Below are 17,868 nucleotides of genomic sequence, written 5' to 3'. Positions count from 1 at the left end.
AACACAGGCTGGCCTTGAACTCATGGCCCTTCTTACTGTGCACCACCTAACCTGACTTCACAGTTGTTTTTTTTTTTTTTTTTTTTTTTTTGAGACAGGTTTTCTCTGTGTAGCCTGGGCTGTCCTGGAACTCACTCTGTAGACCAGGCTAGCCTCAAACTCAGAAATCCTCCTGCCTCTGGCTTCCAAATGCTAGGATTAAAGGCGTGTGCCACCAGTTCTTAACATCTTGGTCCCCACTGAACAGCTTCCCTTCTGACCCTGTCCTGCCTCTGAGGGAGTGGCAGCCCTAGTCCTGTGACTGGCCCGTGCCTCTGGATCCTGTGCTGTGTGCGGTACTTGCATACTGCAGTGTGGTCCCCATTCCTGCCACTGAAGGCAGAAAGTTGTGGTCCAGCAAAGGCTGCTCTTTGCCTCTCAGATCATCTGCAGAGAACGCTGGGTGCTTCCATGCTCCACTGTTGTGAATGTGGGTGTGTCAAGACCCCCAGTTTTCAGCTCGTTTTGGGGACCAGAAGCAGAAATGCTCGGTCACAGGGAGATCCCCAGTTTAAATGTTTGAGAAACCCCTATGGTCGTTTGAATCAGCTTGGCTCAGGGAGTGGCACTATTAGGTGTGGCATTTTGGAGTAGGTGTGGCCTTGTTTGAGGAAGTGTGTCACTGTGGGGGTGGGCAATGAGACCCTCCTCATTACCACATGGGGGCCAGTCTTCTAGTGGCCTTCAGATGAAGACGTAGAACTCTCAGCTCCACCTGCACCATGCCTGCCTGGATGCTGCCATGCTCCCACCTTGATGATAATGGACTGAACCTCTGAACCTGTAAGCCAGCCCCAATTAAATGTTGTCCTTATAAGAGTTGCCTTGGTCATGGTGTCTCTTCACAGCAGTAAAATCCTGACTAAGACAGCCCCACTCTGTGTTTCCTGTACAGTCATATTCCACACACACACACACACACACCCAGCCTCTCAGAGCACATTGAGTTCTGCTCACATCAACTCTTGCTTTGTGTTGAGATGGGGTCTCATGTAGCCCAGGCTATTCCCACAGTCACCATGTAGTAGAGGATGATCTTGAATTCCTGAGCCGCCTTCAGCCCTGTGACACCTCTTTTTTGTTGTGAGTTTTGAAATCAGGACTTTTGAATCCCACAGCCTTGCCCTCCTCTCCTTCCTCCTCCTCCCTCCTTCCTCCTCCTCCCTTCTCCCTCCTCTTCCCTCCTCCTTCCTCATGTCCCTCCCCCTATCATCTCACTCTAGCCCTGAAACTTCTGGTGATCTTCCTACCTTTACCTCCCAAGTACTGGGACCACAGCATATCACTCCCCTGCCTAGCTTTCCTCTTCTCTTTCAAGGTTGACAAGGCCGAGTGGTGTGCCTTGACATTCCATGTGACCATGGGGATGGCTTTTCTATTTCTGAGAAAGAAAAGTCGGGGCTGGAGAGATGGCTCAGTGGATAAGAGCACTGACTGCACTTCCAGAGGTCCTGAGTTCAAATCCCAGCAACCACATGGTGGCTCACAACCATCTGTAATGAGATCTGATGCCCTCTTCTGGTGTGTCTGCTACAGTGTATTCATATATAATAACTTAATCTTTAAAAAAAAGAAAGAAAGAAAAGTCACTGGGACTTTGATGGGACAGCAGGATCTTAGGTCAGAAGCTGCTCCCAGGTGCTTCTGGGTGTGTCCATCTCCTCCCACCCCTGTGTGTGTGTGTGTGTGTGTGTGTGTGAGAGAGAGAGAGAGAGAGAGAGAGAGAGAGAGAGAGAGAGCTGGTACTCAATGTCTCCACTTTCATGGTCTCACCCTATAGCCCAGGCTAGTCCCAAACTCCTGGCAAACCTCCTGCCTGATACACTTTTACTTTGGATCACCCCTATTCCTTTCCTGTTGTGAGTGTGACGATGCTGTGTCATGTGACACGGGCCCATGCATTTTCTCACTGTCTCCATCTTAAGAATCCTGACACACAGCTGGCGAAGGTAGGATCAGACTCACCTTAAACTCCTAGCTGCATGGTTCCTAGGGCGCAGAAGCAGGCCCCTCCTGGCAGCATGTGAACATTGGAGAATGGATGGACCCCATCGCGGTGAAGGAACACTCTAAGGTAGCCTGTCCTGCTCTGTCAGCCAGTGACTATGGTGCTGGCCTTAGGTTATTCCCACTCTGGATTTCAGAGTGGTGAGTGAACACATGGGCATATCAGGAGGCTGATTTTTTCTTCTTATACACTGCAATGTAAATACACTTTGACCCATAAGATGGAAATTGCCAATTGCCCACGAGACAGAAAAATGTCTCTGAAAATGAAAATGTACCATTGCACCCATATGGATTTCCTTTGCCTTCTGAATGAAAAGGACAGGACGGAGGCTCCACCCCTCCCGGCTGTAGCCTAATGCAGCCTAGTTGGGGCAAAGCCCACGTGCAGAAATTCATGGCCAGAGAAAGCTGTTCTCAGGCGGCTGGGCCCACTAGCTTGCTGTGTGTCCTTGGCTAACCTCGTGCTCTCTCTGGGTCTACTTTCCTTAGCAATCAACCAATTTGTGCAACTTACTGCTATCAATACAAGCAACTTGAATGTTGCTTTTACTCTTTGAGATTCTGTTTATAGCCTGTGAACAAAGGTGCAAAGATACAGCTGCAGGTTTGTTTGAGGCGCAAAAGCTTGCAAATTGCCTGAAAGGTAAAGCCCCCCTCCCCGCAAACACACACCACAAACACCAGGCGTTACTTGCTTTGTGGTACTCTGTGGACTGTGGCCAGGGACTCCTGGCGACACCTGCTGGTGGAAGTCGGCACTGCAGCCTGCGCAACTGGGTAAGAGGATTTTCAGACTCAACTTTGGTTCGAAACTGCCAAGGCGAGTGAGTGAAGGTTAAAACCACGAATCAGATCCAATTCTGGCCTCTGCGCTGGGCTCTCCTGGGCGGACCGATGGCTTCCTACTTCTTCCTAGGAACCTGGGTTCCAGGGACCCATCTCTGTTCAAGGATGCAATAAAGTATTCATTCATTTGATACTTTTAGTAGGGACAATAATGAGGGTCTCACCAAGGTGCTAAGGATACAGACCCGGGTCCTGCTCCCTAGAGAATAAACCAGTGAAGGTGCCCAGAACCCCGGGGGTGAGTGATGACATGTCAACACAACACATCTAGAATCATCTGAGAAGGGCCTCTGAGAATGTTTGTGAGGGATGTCCTGATTGAATGATTGGCGTTAAAGACCCGCCCACTGTGGGTGGCACCATTCCCTGGGCTTGGCGATGCTGGTTTGTGTAGAGCCCAGCATTAGCACAGACACATTCATCCATTGCTTTCTGCTGAGTGTGGATGTGATGTCCAGATGCTTCAAGTTTTGTCCTCCCGTGACTTCCCCAAGTGATGAACTGGAACCTGGAATCGTGAGCTGTGTAAATCCCTTCTTCCTTAAGCTGCTTTTGTCAGAGGGTTGAGGAGTTTGACTCTCTGGTAGGCAGCCAGATAGGGAGAGGGACCATGGCTAGAAAAAAAAAAGTGAATTTCCAAGATAGCCAGCATTGTCCTCAACCTCCAGACTTGCTTCCCATCAGCAGGTTCCGTGCCAATGAACTGGTTTAAAACCCCCGGTCAGGAATGATGCACAGTTCTTGCCAACCGTCCAAGCTTCCTTGAAACTGACAGTTTTACGTAGTGGAGATGAACTTTACAGAGGCTGAAAGGCTTGCCCCAGGCCTGGGAGGAGACTGGATTTCAACTCTTCCAGTCCCAGCCCCGCTGTGGGGGTCTTATCTCTGAGTGTCTGCCTTGTGTTTGCTTCCTCACCCCCAGTAAATGCCGTCCCTCACCCACTGTCTGTGTGAGGTGCTTGAGAACTCTCTGTGGCTACCTGCTGTGCTCTAGACATTTTCTGTCTTAATTCTTTAACTGGTGGAGAGCATGCAGTGATGGAGACTCCCCTTGACTGTATCAGTATGCTATCACAGCAACAGAGGAAAGGAAGAGAGGGTATCCTAACAAGAAGCGTTGGCCTCAGAGGGTGAAGAACCAAACTTTAGGAGGCCTGAGTGTGGTACAGGCTGGTCTGCCCAGCATTCTAGACTGAGAATTCCAGGCTTTCCTGGACTTCAGTCCTATCTCAAGAGCAAAACTAAGCAAAACCCCTTAATCTACATCCTGTGATGACCCTGTGGTCTCCATGGCTTGCTGTCTCTTCCTCCTCCTTCTTCTAAAGACTCATTCATTTTATGTATGTGAGTACACTGTAGCTGTCTTCAGACACACCAGAAGAAGGCATTGGATCCCATTACAGATGGTTTTGAGCCACCATGTGGTTGCTGGGAATTGAACTCAGGACCTCTGGAAGAGCAGTCAGTGCTCTTAACTGCTGAGCCATCTCTCCAGCCCCTCCTGCCATGGTCTTTAAGAGCAGGGTCTGGAGGGACACATCTCTAGTCAGGAAACTTGTTGAGTTCTAGACTAGCCTGGGCTACATGAGATCCTGTCTGTCCAAATGGGGGTGGTGGCTCACTGGTAAAGGGCTTGCTGAACAAGTATGAAGACCTGAGTTCAATCCCCAGCCCCCACATAAAAAAGGGGAGTGTATACATGTAATCTCGGTGCTGGGAGGCAGAGATGGGGGGAATCCTGGGGCACTGGTAGCTAGCTGAGCTGAGTGAGTAAGCTCCAGGATCAGTGACAGACCTTGACTCAAAAACAAGGTAGAGATTGAGGAAATTACCTTATGTCAAGCTTTAAGCCTCTGATATGCATCTAAATACACACACAGACAAATACACACACACACACACAGAAAGACAGACAGACACACACAGACAGATGCACACAGAGACAAAAAAACCACACACCGACAGACACACACAGACACACACAGAAAGACAGATACACACACACTCAGACACACACACACACACACACACACACACACACACAAATACAGAAAGACAGACATACCAGACATGCATATAGAAAAATCAACATGGGGCTGGAGAGATGACTCAGTGGTTAAGAGATTGCTCACTGACTGCTCTTCCAGAGGTCCTGAGTTCAATTCCCAGCAGCCACATGGTGGCTCACAACCATCTGCAATGGTGTCTGATGCCTTCTTCTGGTGTGTCTGAAGAGAGAAATGATGAATATATATATGTGTGTATGTGTGTGTGTGTATGTGTATATGTGTATGCGTATGCATATACATACATACATATATATATAACATATATATATATGTATATATATATATATATGGAGAGAGAGAGACAGACAGACAGACAGACAGACAAGCACAAATACAGAGGCAGATACAGATGCACACAAATACAGACAGTCAGACCGACACAGACAGACACTTTTGATTGTCCTTCTCTGCTCTGATAAATGGAACATGGCAGAAGGTACCCGTGGTTCTCAGTCTTAGAAAGCTTTGTGCTTCCACCTTGATGTCTCTGGGGACAACAGCATCTGTGTCATCAAAATACTCCAGGGTCCAGGCATCTGGCGTGAGGTCTGGACTCACAGCCCTCGATGGCAGCATCTAGTGAGCTTTTAGCCCTCCAGACCTGCTGCTTCCAGGTTTTAGCTCTCCAGACCTGCTGCTCTGACGTGGAAGTTACAGGGTTCTGCTCCCATGGGACTTTGTGGGCATGGAAGACCAGACAGGGACAAGCCATGGGTTGCCAAAATGGCGGGACAAAAGGAATGGCAGAGGTCTCATGAGCCTGCCCCTTGGGAGGCTGAGACAAGAGGACCGCTCTGAGTTCTAGGACACCTAGCCAGGCCTACATAGCAAGACCTTGACAAAAAAAAAATAATATTAAGAAAGAAAAAGAAAAAGAAAAAGAAAGAAAGAAAGAAAAAAAGAAAAGAAAAGAAAAGAAAAAAGAAAAGAGAAGAGAAGAGAAGAGAAGAGAAGAGAAAAGAAAAGAAAAGAAAAGAAAAGAAAAGAAAAGAAAGCTGAGTGCTGGAGAGAGATGGCTGCTCTTCCCAAGGTTCTGAGTTCTATTCATAGCACCACATGGTGGCTAACTGCCCTTTATAATGAGATCTGGTGCCCTCTTCTGGGGAGCAGATGTACATGCAGGCACAACACTGTAAACGTGATAAATAAATCTTTTAAAAAGTATTTTAGCAGGGTAGTGGTGGCCACGCCTTTAATCCCAGCACTTGGGAGGCAGAGGCAGTCGGATTTCTGAGGCCAGCCTGGTCTACAGAGTGAGTTCCAGGACAGGGCTACACAGAGAAACCCTGTCTCAAACAAAACAAAACAAAACAAACAAAAAAGCCTCCGTTGTATCAAATTAAGCATCTATGTCTCTTCTCTCTAAATCTCAAATTGTTTCATGATCAAAATATTTAAAAGGTGGATGGACCAGAGGGAGATCGCTCACCTGTCCCGCACAAAGCCTTGGGTCCGCCCCCAGCCTCACAAACTGGATGTTGATACACACCTGTAATCTCTCTACCATGGAGGTAGAGGCAGGAGGATCAGAAGTTCGGGGTCCTCTTCAGCTACATAAGACCTTCTGCCCAGGCCTGTAATCCCAGCTGTAGGGTAGCTGAGGTAGGAAGAATGCAAGTTCAAGGACACCTTGGGCAGTTAGAGGGTTGGAGAGTTGGCTCAGCAATTAAGAGCGCTTGTATTTGCAGAGGATCCTGGTTCAATTCCCAGTGCTTACATGTTGGCTCACAACCATCTATAACTCCAGGTCTAGGGACACAACACCCTCTTCTGAAGTTTTTGAGGCTCCAGGTATGTAGGTGATATACATACACGCAGACAAAATAGATAAATCTAAAAATAAAAACGTAAAAAGATGTTAGGGCTGAGCAAGACCGTTTGGTGGGTAAAGGCTTTGTTGCCAAACTTGAGAGCTGCATTCAATCTCCAAGACTCCTCTGGTGGAAAGAAAACTGATTCTCACAGGTTGTCCTCCGACCTTCGCAGGCCTTGCTGCGGCATGCCTGCATCCTCCACACAAATAAATAAATGCAACTTTTAAAAGTTAAAAGAAAACAACAGCAACAACAAAAAAAAGATAGGTTGGAATTGGTCTTAAGGTCCATCTTTAGCACCAAAACCTAAGCTACCACTGGGTAGGTGGGAGGTAACAGAGGGTCCGTACATGAAAAGCCACCCCTTGCAGAACGCCTGCCCAAGCAGATGTTGTGCACACTGAGGCCCAGCTGGGTAGACGCTGGCTTCCGGCGGCAGAGCAGAGCGGGCCGGCATCTCTTAAACTTCCTCAGGATCATCCACTGGCTATCCTATCGATCTGATGTCAGGCGACAGCGAGCAGAAGCGCCCCCTAGTGGTGACTCTGTGCACCGCACCTGCCGTGGCCTATCGTGCGTGCGTGCGTGCGTGCGTGCGTGTGTGTGTGTGTGTGTGTGTGTGTGTATGTGTGTTCTGACACGGAGCCTTCAAACTACTGCCGCTGAGCCCACTGTTTGCCTGTGAAATAGGTGGAGACTTAGAGACTGGGCCGACGCTGACGGAATGCACAGAAGCCGTGTGTGGTTTGCCTTGGTCAACCAGGAACAGAATGGACGAAGGTTAGTGGCAGGTTAGTGGTACTCACTCCTGTTGTCGTTTGTATTTGAATCCTGCAGAGGCTGAGGCATTGAAGGCTTAGCCCCACATTGGGGTGAGGGTGTGGGTTGGAGCAGCGTTAATGAACTAAGGCTGGACATCACCGGGGCTAACCCTGGGATCCCGAGAGTTCAAGCTGACCGGGGTCTTAGGAGCTGGGGCTGTTAGGGGAGATGGGACTGCGGGCATGCTTCCTCCTTTTTCTAATTCTGCATCCCTATAGTCCCCCCCTCCATATTTATTTCTTTTATATATATGAGTATACTGTGGCTGCCTTCAGACACCAGAAGAGGGCATCAGATCCCATCACAGATGGCTGTGAGCCACCATGTGGTTGCTGGGAATTGAACTCAGGACCTCTGGTAGAACAGTCAGTGTTCTTAACCGCTGAGCCATCTCTCCAGCCCATCCCTACAGTCTTGTGTGCCTTTCCTTTGTTGGACTTTCTGCCACAACGCTTCAGCCTGGCCTCAGGGCCGTGGCAATGGAGCTACCAACCTGGGACAGGATCTCTGGAACAGTGAGACAACAGAAATTCTTTCTCCTGTTGGCTAATTTCATTTGTGTCTCTACATATTTTAAAGACTTTTTTAGACTTAGATTTTTATTTTATGTGTAGGTGTGTGCCGGCATGTATGTCTGACCATCATGTGTATGCAGTGCCTGCAGAAGCCACAAGAGGGCGTCAGATCACCTGGAAATGGAGTTACAGATGGTTGTGAGCTGGGAACTGAGCCAGATCCACTAAAGAGCAGCCAGGGGTCTTACCCCTGAGAGTATGTAAATGTTCGGGGCCCGCCCTAGCTCTGAAATGATGACATAGAGACGTGGTATATCTATTAACAAGCCTCTTGTGTTATAGCAGGGTTCTCATCTATTCTAGCCTGACTGATCATGGTGGTCTGGTCATTTCCCAGCTGTGCGGCATCACCTGCCATCCCAGTCTTGTTCTGGGTGCTCTTGCTCAACCTGTCCTCTCCTGGTGACCCTCGTGGTGAATTCTCATGGCCCTTGCCTCTCTTTTTGGGATCAGAGGTCCGACCTTCTCCTCTCCTGCCCAGCTACTGGCTGCTCAGCTCTTTATTAGCCAATTAGAGATGATGAAAACCATTTACACATCACCGAGACAGGAGATGCTTGACCATGCCAATGTCTGGACTGCAACCAGATCTCTCCAGCTCCGTATGTCTCTATATTATTGACCCTTGGGTGGCGCAGGTTAGCCTCAAACTCTCTGTATAGCCCAGGATGGCCCCAGAACTCCTGGTCCTCCTGCCCCCTGTCTTTGACCCCCATGCAGCACCTTGGAAGCCAGCTCTCTCCTTCCACACTCGATCCTGGGATTGAACCGTGGCCCTCAGGCTACTGTAACCTTCACCTGCTAAGTCACATGACCACCACCCCCTGGTCCGTGTTTCCCTCAGGCATTTTGTCACAGTGACGGAAAACTGATGTGAAGGTCTCGAGGGAGGAGGTCTTCTGTCTTCTGCTGGACAGAGGCTGTAGCCACTGTCCCGGTGCCACGCTTGGATTTAAAGAAGGTCCGGTATCTTCCTGTCATGTTAGAAGCATGTTCTAGGAGATGGGGCGCACAGGTCACATGGGGAGGGACCACATGGGGAGGAAGCAGCTCTCTGGAACATTCAGGAATAGAGGGCTGCAAGTCACAGACACACCACTTACCCATCCATCAGCCCTGTGGGCCACCCTAGCCGAGGGCTGCACTCAGGGGCGAAGAAGTCACTTTGTGGATGTCCCAGTGGGCACTTGGCCCCACCACACCCATGTTTTGAGCCCCATGGGATCCTAGAAGGTAAAACAGTGTGATTTTCCTTATTATTCCCAACCACTGAGACAGGCTTCCTCTGTCTTCTAGGCTGGTCCCAAACTCATTATGTAGCTGAGGCTGGTACCCTCTTCCATCTCAGTCTGCTGAGTACTGGGTTTGAGCACTCAGGCAATGAGCTAGGCTAAAATAGAGGCTCACTGGGGTTTGGGGTGAACTGCCTGGTCCTAGCGTACATGGCTCCAACTTTCTTATGTTTCTCATCTTGAGCTTCCACCCTCCCCCCAACTACAGCAGATTCCCACCTCAGTGCTTTTTCTTCAGTTAACATGAGATCGTAGAGGGGGCTGGGCAGACAGCTCGGTGGTTAAGTGTGATGGTCTGTATTTGCTTGGCCCAGGGAGTGGCACTATTAGGAGGTGTGGCCCTGTTGGAGTGGTTGTGTCATTGTGGGTGTTGGCTTTAAGACCCTCATCCTAGCTGCTTGGAAGCCAGTCTTCTCTTAGTGGCCTTCATATGAAGATGTAGAACTCTCAGCTCCTCCTGCACCATGCCTGCCTGGATGCTGCCATGTTCCCACCTTGATGATAATGGACTGAACCTCTGAACCTGTCAGCCGGCCCCAATTAAATGTTCTCCTTATGAGAGTTGCCTTGGTCATTGTGTCTGTTCACAGCAGTAAAACTCTAAGACATTAAGAGCACTGGCTGCTTTTCCAGAGGACCTAGGTTCGATTCCCAGCATCCATATGGTAACTCACAACTATCTGTAACTCTAGCTGCAGGGATTTTCACACCCTCTTCTGGCCTCTGCAGACACCAGGCACACAAACATTCTGGCAAAACACCCACACGCACTATAAAAAATAAAAAGAACAATAGAGTGTAAGACAATTCTGGACGATTGGTACCCAGTACAGTGGTCGCCAGCACAGGAGAGAACTTAAATATTAAAATTCAAGCCAGCTGTGGTGGCTCACACCTGTCATCCAGTGGAGGTCTTTTAAAGGGGATCAAGGCTGGCCTGGACCACATGAGACTGTCTCAAAATAAACAAGAATGCAGTAAAAATGTTCTCAGTGGCAGCAGCCAGGTCCCAGGTGCTTGGGAGCCACACGTGGCTGCTGTGACACACAGGGAGAGGCTGTTCTAGGCATACCAGAAAGTTCTGTCAGACAGCCCTGCCCCATTCCTCCCCCACAAAGCCACCCCATCTTTTTACATTCTCTGCAGGGACCACACCCCTGTGACATCACCGGCGCTGGTGTGTGTCTGCCTGTCTCTGAGTCTTTGCAAATAAACTGGTATTTCTAGGCCAGAGATAACAAAAGATATTATTTATTTTTGAGTCAGGGTTTCGCTATTGTAGCCCAGGCTGGTCTTGAACTCAGAGAGTGCTGGTATTAAAGATGCATGATGACACATGCTGAAACCTTGAACTCAGTCTTCTGTGACCACCTCCTGGGATCACGGGCTGCGTCGCCATGCCCGGTGCTCGTGGAGTTACTTAGTGAGATCATCACTCTCTCATGCTTTGTATGAGGCTGCAAACTTGCTATGACGTAGGCACCTGCACTCAGTCATTTTCCAGTGAGTGCTTTAGAGGATAAGAACTGGGTCATGACAGGGATGGTGGCACAGGAAGATGTGGACACTACGCAGGAGACAAGGACCCCAGATCTCCTCAGAAGACCCCAGAAGGAGGTGAGAGGCATGCTGGACTCTGTGACAAGATGGCTTCCTCGTGGAACATTGTGTTTGCTCTCTATTAAATTCAGTAGAGGGTTGCATATTCTCTCTCTCTCTCTCTCTCTCTCTCTCTCTCTCTCTCTCTCTCATACACAGACACAGACACAGACACAGACACACACACACACACACACACACACACACACATTTTACCTTTTGACTTGGGTCTCACTATATAGCTAAGGCTTAACAACCCAAAGCAATCCCCCTGTCTCAGCTACAAATAGCCACTGAGAGGAACAAAAATATCCAAGCAACAGACAAAGGCCACTGTGCTCGCTGTATCAGGGAATCGTGATGGTCTTTTCTCCAGTAGAGTCCTGAGCATAACCGATTCCCACCAGGTCCTCCCTCACGTTTTGACTCATGGGTGTCTCTCCCTCACTGGCCGGTGCCACAGACCATACCCCACAGGAGCCAGAGAGGTCCCTTAGAGGTTCTGTCCTGTCTCCTGTCCCTCGTAACAGCCAGTTAGGTTATGTCCCCGATGGTCAGCAAAGCTGTTTGCAATATGGCTTCCAATATAACGCTGCAGAGGTGCAGCCTTTGCCTGGTCTAGACCTATAGGCTGTACCTCTCCCCACGCCCAACTGCATTAACATTCAGATCCCCGGTGTCTTTCCTGGGTCATACGTCTAGCATCTGAACCAGTTTTTAAAAAGTTTAACGAGTGACTACATGAAGGTTGAGAGACTTTTTCCATCCCTTGGTCAGCTGTACTTCTTGTGGTATGCTCATGTCCTGTGAGTCCGATACCCACAGCCCCAAACTCTCCACAGAAAATCACCCAGGTGGTTTCCACTCAAAAGATACCCGAGTTACTCCTGCAGTCCCAGGCCTTGCCACATGATGGCAGCATATACACAGGCAAGTTTCATAGAGAGCTGGTGGGTATGCCGGGGAGGCCGATCCGGGACTGAAGACTGTTGAGCACACTGGGGAAACTGAGGCCTCAGACAGGAGGCCTGGTGGTTTCCCTCTCTGCTTATTTTCCTTGGTTGGGAACGAAACCAAGTGCTCTACCCCAGCAAAGCTCAGGCATGGCGCAAGGGCTCTGGCCATCACCAGGTATGTGGGAGAAGTCGTGAGCCACTAAGGACTGCCGTGTAGGGTTTCTACGGCTTTGCCACCTTAAGCCCTGTGTGGGGCTGCTGGGAGATGAGTCACCTCCACCTGTCAGAAGAAGGCCAACAGGGCCCAGAGGGAGGACATCCCACACCCCTGGGCTGTATGCTGAAGGGCCACAGAAATGGCTGGAGTCCCCATAGGAACAAAGACAGTTCCCCAACTCCTCTCCCCACCTGCTGTCCCCTTCTGTACTGAGTCACAGATGCTGCCTGCAGGCTGGGGGTGGGGGAGTAGGGGGCTCAGCTTCAGCCTCTTCCTCCTGCAGATGGGCTAAGTCCTCCCTCCCCTGAGTCTGGGGATAGCAGAGTGCGTACAGTCCATATTGGAAATGCCCTTGGCCTTAGCAACCACCGCAGCCACGGTCATGCACCAGAGAGGCCAGCTCAGGGACCCAAGTTGAGAGGAAGAACTGGAAATCAGCAGCGTGGTGTGAAGTCTCTGGTTTTTACATATTAGGAGTGAATTCACTTAAAGGGACAGCTGGTCTGTGTAGCACAATCCTGTGATCCCAGCTGCTCTGGAGGTTGATGTAGGAGGATCCCAAGTTCAAGGCCAGCCTGGGCAACTTATCAAGACCCTGTCTCAGAAGAACAGAAAGAGGGCTGAGATGTAGCTCTGTGGCAGAGCTGGGGCCAGCATGCGCAAGGTCGGGGTCTTCCAACTCCAGCATTCCCACAATAAAAGAAAATAAAATCCCACAGTAGTGTTGGGCTAGCCCATTTCTGTGTTGATCTGGCCACACAGGGGACCTTTGCAGCCTAGTTCCTTCAAACATGAGGTTGGGACAGAGAAGGGAGGAGCTGGGTCTGGATAGGGAAGGCCGGCTGTGCCAGCTGCCCAGGCCTGGTGGGGCCTCAGAGCCCTGAGGAAGGGCTGGCAGCCATGGCGAGGTGACAGGCATGGCTTATTGAGCAAGGAGCCGAGGGAGAACAAGGGTTCACTCCTCTGGCCTCCCTGCAGGACAGTTGGGTCAGCCGTGGGTGGGTGAGCCCAGCAGGGAGGCTGCCATGAGTCCAGTTAGCCCAATCTGAAGGTCAGAGAGCCAAGCTCTCTGAGGAGGTGGAGTTCGGTCTCCAGGGCCTGAGTCACCCCTTGAGTCCCTGTGTGACCCAAGTCACCTTTTGCTAGACACGAGTTTACTGTTAGAGGTGATTACAACCCCACAGCTTGGGAGACTTTCTCCACCACCGTTTCTTCACTGTGAGGACCCAGAGCCGCCACTGGATCTGCTGAGCCCTGGTCTCCTTACCTGTGAACACAGACAGTACGGCTCACCTCCCACAAATTACCAGGGGGATAAAATCTGGCTCAGAGAGAGCGGAGGGCCGGCTAAGGTCACACAGCAGATCCTTGAGGTACTGTATAACCCTCCCCAGGTCTTGCTGTGTCTCCCCAGAGTGCTGAAATGCCAGCAGGAAGCTAAGGCACAGAGCCAGTTTGCTCCAGGCCACACCCAGCCAAAACAGCGAGTAAAGAGAGAAGTCAGGCCATTGAGACAGCTCACTGGTTTAAGGTACTTACTGCCAAGCCTGAAGACCTGAGTTCAATACCCAGGACCTATCTGACAGAAGGAGAGACCTGTGACAGGCAGTGAACCCCAAGTTCTGACCTTCACATGCAAGCCTTAGTGTGCACATTCACACAATAAATGGTAGACAGATAGACAAACAGAGCCCTCCCTGGAGGGGCTGACATGGGGGGTGGGTAGCTGGGACAGAAGGAAGAGTGGTCAGATGAGATGGGCTTTCAGGTCAGGAGTGTTGGGGGCTGGGGACCCAGGGAGTCTTGGAAGGCTTCCTGGAGGCAACCTGGGCTGAGACCCCAGGATGGGTCTCCTGGAGCAGGGTTGAGGGAACAGGTAGCGTGCTCGCTTACTGTCTTTCTGGAGCCCAGTCTGAGGGGAAACTGAGGGAAGAAAGCCATTACATGAGTGGTGGCCTAGAGGCGGGGAGGAATAGTCACCAGTGTTGGATAAGGGAGGGCCCTTGGTGAAGCCCCAACGTCCCACTTTACAGCCAGGCCTGGCTGGGTGGCCCTGAGGATGTCACCACGCCTCTCTGGGCCCTGATCCCTTCCCGGCCCAGAGGCTGCTGGGAAGGCCAGAAAGCCGCAGGCAGGGCTAGTGTCTTATCCTTTCCCTCCCTGCCCCCCACCCCCAAGGGCACAGGGAGATGTCATTTCTCCAGCTCTTGGGGGCGGAGGTCACCCCAGCTCAGCAGATAACACCGAAGGTTGAGCAACACCCCGCCAGCTTGCCGGGGCCAGGGCTGGGGTCAATGGGTCGGGGGTCAGCCCCAGGCAGGTTGGCAGCTTCTGCTTGAGTGGCCCAGCTTGGAGTGGCGGAAGGGTGGGCCTCAAGAGTTGCCCTGGGCTTCCTCGAAAGGGTCTCACCGGAGAGAGAGAGGCTGGTGGTCCGATCCTGGCGGCCATTCAAATGCATGGAGGGTTTGCTTCCCTAGCTTGCATGGTGACGACTGGGCTGGAGGTGCGTCTACCATGCTCACACCGCGACCACCGGAGAAGCCTGCAGCCCCTGCGCAGGGCTGGGCAGATCTTAGGAAGGCATCGTACTGCTCGGGGGTCCGTTTGTCTCTGATAGCCAGACACCACTACTAACAATACCAACACTGTCCACGGAGGAAACTCAGAGGAGTGACTCTCCCACAGACACAGTGTGGCAGAACCCCCACCCCTGCCACCTTCACGGAGAGGCGCAGGGAGTGGCGTAGGCAGGTGCGGTGGGCGGGCCATACATAGGGTGGAGGGCTGGGATCCGGAGGACCGCGAGCATCCCCGGGGTGGGCGTGCACCGAGTGGAGAGTTCTGCTTCCCAAGAGTTGGGGGTCACAGGCGCGTGGGCAGCACCTGGGTGGGAGGGCACGCCCCGCGTGGAAGGCTGTTCCCAGGGAGTTGGGGACCGGGGCCAGCGGGCAGGATCCGGAGGTTGGGGTCGTACACCGGGAGGAACGATCTGTTTCCCAGGAGTTGGGGGCCCGGGACAGCGGACGGGAGCCGGGACGAGCCACCGCGTCCTCCAGCAGGGGGCGGGCGGCGGCCGCGCTCCTCCGTGTTCCCGAGGGGCGGGAAGGGGGCGGGCTGGCGTCACCCGCGTCCGTGGCGATCGCGGGGCTGGCGGGGGGCCCGGGACACCCGCTCAGTGTCCCGCGCGAGGACCCCCGCCGCGCCCCACTCCCCGCCGCGCCCTCTCGCGCTCCCGCGGCCGGGCAGTGACGCGCCCCGACCGGGGCGGCGGGGCGGCGGGAGGGGCCCGGGCGTGACGCAGCCGTTGCCAGGCGCCGCCTTATAAACCTCCCGCTCGGCCGCCGCCGCGCCGAGTCCGAGCCGCGCACGGGACCGGGACGCAGCGGAGCCCGCGGGCCCCGCGTTCATGCACCGCCTGCTGGCCTGGGACGCAGCATGCCTCCCGCCGCCGCCCGCCGCCTTTAGACCCATGGAAGTGGCCAACTTCTACTACGAGCCCGACTGCCTGGCCTACGGGGCCAAGGCGGCCCGCGCCGCGCCGCGCGCCCCCGCCGCCGAGCCGGCCATCGGCGAGCACGAGCGCGCCATCGACTTCAGCCCCTACCTGGAGCCGCTCGCGCCCGCCGCGGACTTCGCCGCGCCCGCGCCCGCGCCCGCGCACCACGACTTCCTCTCCGACCTCTTCGCCGACGACTACGGCGCCAAGCCGAGCAAGAAGCCGGCCGACTACGGTTACGTGAGCCTCGGCCGCGCGGGCGCCAAGGCCCCACCGCCCGCCTGCTTCCCGCCGCCGCCTCCCGCCGCGCTCAAAGCGGAGCCGGGCTTCGAACCCGCGGACTGCAAGCGCGCGGACGACGCGCCCGCCATGGCGGCCGGCTTCCCGTTCGCCCTGCGCGCTTACCTGGGCTACCAGGCGACGCCGAGCGGCAGCAGCGGCAGCCTGTCCACGTCGTCGTCGTCCAGCCCGCCCGGCACGCCGAGCCCCGCCGACGCCAAGGCCGCGCCCGCCGCCTGCTTCGCGGGGCCGCCGGCCGCGCCCGCCAAGGCCAAGGCCAAGAAGACGGTGGACAAGCTGAGCGACGAGTACAAGATGCGGCGCGAGCGCAACAACATCGCCGTGCGCAAGAGCCGCGACAAGGCCAAGATGCGCAACCTGGAGACGCAGCACAAGGTGCTGGAGCTCACGGCGGAGAACGAGCGGCTGCAGAAGAAGGTGGAGCAGCTGTCGCGGGAGCTCAGCACCCTGCGGAACTTGTTCAAGCAGCTGCCCGAGCCGCTGCTGACCTCGGCGGGCCACTGCTAGCGCGGTGGGGGGGGTGGGGTGGGGTGGCGTAGGGGACGCCGCGGCCACCCCTGGGCACCGTGCGCCCTGCCCCGCGCGCTCCGGTCCCCCCCGCGCGCGCGCCCGGACCACCGTGCGTGCCCCGCGCGCACCTGCACCTGCACCGAGGGGGACACCGGGGACACCGCGCGCACGCACGCACCTGCACCGCGCACCGGGTTTCGGGACTTGATGCAATCCGGATCAAACGTGGCTGAGCGCGTGTGGACACGGGACTGACGCAACACACGTGTAACTGTCAGCCGGGCCCTGAGTAATCACTTAAAGATGTTCCTGCGGGGTTGCTGTTGATGTTTTTGGTTTTTTTTGTTTTTTGGTTTTTTTTTTTTTTGGTCTTATTATTTTTTTTGTATTATATATATAAAAAAGTTCTATTTCTATGAGAAAAGAGGCGTATGTATATTTTGAGAACCTTTTCCGTTTCGAGCATTAAAGTGAAGACATTTTAATAAACTTTTTTGGAGACCGTTTAGAAGCCTTTGGGGGCAGTAGTTGGCTTTTGAAAAAAAATTTTTTTTTCTTCCCTCCCGACTTTGGATTTATGCGAGATTTTGTTTTTGTGTTTCTGGTGTGTAGGGGGCTGCGGGTTATTTTTGGATTGTGTGTGGTGGTGGGTGGGGGTGTCGCATCTGGGTTTTTCTCTTCTCCTGGCAGATGGGGTGCCAGCCCCTCCCCCTAGGAGAGGGGGCAGAGTGCTGGGTCAGGAATTCAGGGTGACTCAGCACCCATGGGTGCTGGGGAGGACCTTGCTGGAAACCCTGCTTGGGACGGATGGGCCGCCCTCTGGGCTTGGTTTGAGTGTCAGGCTTGTGTTGAGGACCGGGCAGACCAGGACTCTGTAGGAAAGGCTAGTCCAGACAGCCGGGTCAGGGCAGGTAAGTACCGTCTTCAAGGTACTGTGTGTTTGGTGGTATGTAGGGGAGCCCGAATGCCTGTCTGGTTTCTATGTCCCTGTGTAGCTAGAAGAGAGACTGGGCCAAGAGGAGGATGAAAGGGACAGTTACTACTCCGCTTTCTCTTTCTCACTAGTTCCTCTGCCCAGAAAGGACTAGGGGCCACCCTTACCAAGCTCAAAGTGGCTGAGCCAGGACTTGAACACAGGGCCAGCACTCAGATTTGCCTGGGGCAGCTCTGCTGCAGCCGGGCTGCATTAGTGAGAGTCGAGGGTGTCCAAGGAGTAGTGAATGCGCTGTGTCCCGCCGTGCCTGGCACGCCAGAACTGTTACATAAGCGTTTGTTCTTGTTATTATTTTTGAGGGGAGGCTCCTGGCATCTGGCTGTGTGTGT

At 53.2% G+C, this 17,868-nt stretch overlaps 1 protein-coding gene across 1 annotated transcript; it reads left to right on the top strand.

Moving 5' to 3' along the window:
• Positions 1-15,546: 15,546 nt before the first annotated feature.
• On the top strand, positions 15,547-17,112 carry Cebpb (CCAAT enhancer binding protein beta). Its single transcript, XM_028769715.1, has one exon. It carries the CDS (start codon positions 15,646-15,648, stop codon positions 16,540-16,542), a length of 897 nt encoding a protein of 298 aa, XP_028625548.1. The 5' UTR covers positions 15,547-15,645; the 3' UTR covers positions 16,543-17,112.
• The last annotated feature ends 756 nt before the right edge of the window (positions 17,113-17,868 follow it).

Source organism: Grammomys surdaster, unplaced genomic scaffold (genome assembly GCF_004785775.1).
Source record: "Grammomys surdaster isolate TR1022 unplaced genomic scaffold, NIH_TR_1.0 193, whole genome shotgun sequence".
NCBI lineage: Eukaryota > Metazoa > Chordata > Mammalia > Rodentia > Muridae > Grammomys > Grammomys surdaster.
Note: the sequence above shows the minus strand (reverse complement) of the source record. Positions and strands in the feature narration are given on the sequence as shown.

Excerpts from the sequence above, each read along its gene's own strand:
- Cebpb (XM_028769715.1), top strand. The coding sequence starts at position 15,646 with ATGCACCGCCTGCTGGCCTGGGACGCAGCATGCCTCCCGCCGCCGCCC.